This window comes from Monoraphidium neglectum (genome assembly GCF_000611645.1).
Source record: "Monoraphidium neglectum strain SAG 48.87 unplaced genomic scaffold scaffold06455, whole genome shotgun sequence".
NCBI classification, from domain to species: domain Eukaryota; kingdom Viridiplantae; phylum Chlorophyta; class Chlorophyceae; order Sphaeropleales; family Selenastraceae; genus Monoraphidium; species Monoraphidium neglectum.
The window spans coordinates 1-2,226 of record NW_014007186.1 but is presented as its reverse complement, the minus strand read 5'-3'; the positions used below and the strand labels follow the sequence as shown (position 1 = coordinate 2,226).

The window sequence follows — 2,226 nt, the reverse complement described above, 5'->3', positions numbered from 1 at the left end:
GGGGAGGGGCGCCGCTTGTCGGAGGGGGGTGCTGCATTGCGTCTCGTTCGAGGGGCGGTGCCAGCGGTGCAGACGAGAGGGGGCGGCGCGAATGCGGCGTCGGCGCATGCGATGGATGTAGAAGCATGGGCGCAACGTCAAAACTGGCCACTTGTAATCGTGGGTTGAGGCAGCTGCGCACGTCTGGCTGTGGTCATGAGCCTTGCCACATAGGCAGGGGGCGGCGGACGGGGACGCCCGACAGTGGGACGGCCTTAGTAGGGGTGCATCCCAAATGCCCCGCAATGCAGGCAGCTGTAGGGATGGGGCGGACCTGCGGGCTGCGTGCGCACTGGCACCTGTCCCGGCCTGCTGGCTCGCACATGCCGTTGTCCGCCCGGGTGTGTCGCGGCGGGTGCCTGCACGGTCCGCCTGTTTGCCCACTGGACACAAGAGCCGAGCCATGCACGATAGCGATGAGTTGCAAATGAATTTCCTTTGAAATAGCACCGTCCGCATCAAGGCTTCACATGGCGCACCACGGCGGGAAGCACGATCTTCACTAGCGGTTTCGTCGCCGCATACATTCCATTCAGTGTTGTTTTTAAATATTCCTGGAGTTAGGGTCAGCCCGTGTCTCAGTCGCTCAGCAGCGTCGGGCTCGCGGGGCGACAGCAGCGTGCGGGTGGTGGTCCAAGGCCTATTGATTTGACTTGAAGGACCTGAAATAGGTCTTCTTGATATGGAGGAGGCAAGCGACCCAACCAGGTGTGGGCCAACGCTGGTTCGGCCCCAGGACGCGGTCGCCGACCCCGAGGACCCCCGCATTCTCTATTTCGATGACTATGCTACCATCTGACGTGCCCCGCGGCTCGATTCGGCTGTTCTTGTCCATCAATCATCGCCCGTCCAGACGGCATCTTCTCGTGCAGCGTTGGCCACCCCGCAGCGGGTATCACACCACTGTTGTGAATCTTTCGCAGTCCTTCCTGCTGCACAGCGCCGGCAGCAGGCCACTGCCTGCGTCGCCCCTGCGTGCGCGTGCACCGCTTGCAACATCTTGCCGTCTGGTGCCTCGCTGGCGCCCCACCGACGCAGGTGGTTCTGCCCCTACCCGGCCTGCAAGCGCTCCTTCGCCGAGCTCTGGCGCCTGAAGGTGCACTATCGCGCGCCGCCGGACGTGCGCGGCAGCGGGCGCGAGCGTGGCCACGGCACCGAGCTCGCGCACTGCCCAAAGTGCGGCAAGGGGCTCAAGCCGGGCAAGCACCACGTCGGCTGCGCCGCGGGCCGCACGGCGACGCGCCACAGCTCAAAGCGCACAAAGTCGGTGAGCAGCGGCGGGCGGGGCGCGGGGGCGGCTTCAGCGCGGCGGCGGCGCGGCAGGGCAGGCCGCATCCGCCCCACGGGGTCTCATCTGGGGTGCGCCGCCTGCACGCGACCCGCACCTTCCCAAACTCGGCGCGCCGCCACAAACTCCCTTCCATACGATACAGCCGCTCTGTCCACGCACCAACCCTCGCGCCGCCCCCAAACCCCCTGACCCAGGGATCGCCGGCTGACCGCACTGCTGACGCAGCCTCGGCGGCGGCGGCGGCAGCGGCCGTGGCGCCGGCCGCCCCGCCCACCAATCAATACGGCCTGCCCCAGTTCGTGCCTGGCGGCCCCGCGCCGGGAGCCGCGCACGAGTACTCGTCGGGCGCCTCGTTCCAGCAGCAGCAGCTGCTGTCGCTGCAGCGGGAGCAGCAGGAGTTTGCGTCAGACGCAGAGTACCTGGCGGGCGCCGGTGGAATGCAGCTGGACGGGCGGAGCGGGTACAACTACCACAACCACAACCACCACCAGCAGCAGCAGCAGCAGCAGCAGCAGCAGCAGCAGCAGCAGCAGCAGCAGCAGCAGCAGCAGCACTACCAGCTGTACCCCGGCCACCAGCCCCTGCAACAGCCGCGCGAGCAGCAGCACCACGCGCCCCTCCCCGAGCCCGCGCAGCCGCTGCTGCTGCTGCAGCAGCAGCAGCAGCAGCAGCAGCAGCAGCAGCAGCAGCACCAGCACCGCCACCCACAAGTCCCTGCGGGGGGCGACAGCCACAGGGACGCGGGGGCCGGCGATCTGGCTGGCCTGTTCCAAGGGGTTGGTGATGAGTGGGGCTATAGCGCGCCCTCGCCGCCCCCCGGCCGCCCGATTCTGAACCTCCGCCCCTCCGCGCCCGCCGCGCCGCCCGCGTCCGCCGCGGCCGGCGCCGCCACCGCC

At 68.5% G+C, this 2,226-nt stretch overlaps 1 protein-coding gene across 1 annotated transcript; it reads left to right on the top strand.

The window, feature by feature from the left end:
* Window positions 1-721: 721 nt before the first annotated feature.
* Window positions 722-2,198, top strand: MNEG_16514 (regulator of CO2-responsive protein; the record flags this gene model as incomplete). Its single annotated transcript, XM_014035016.1, has 3 exons — window positions 722-747; window positions 1,078-1,306; window positions 1,525-2,198. Coding segments are annotated over 3 exons (929 nt in total), but the record flags the coding sequence as incomplete, so codon positions are not given.
* Window positions 2,199-2,226: the final 28 nt, after the last annotated feature.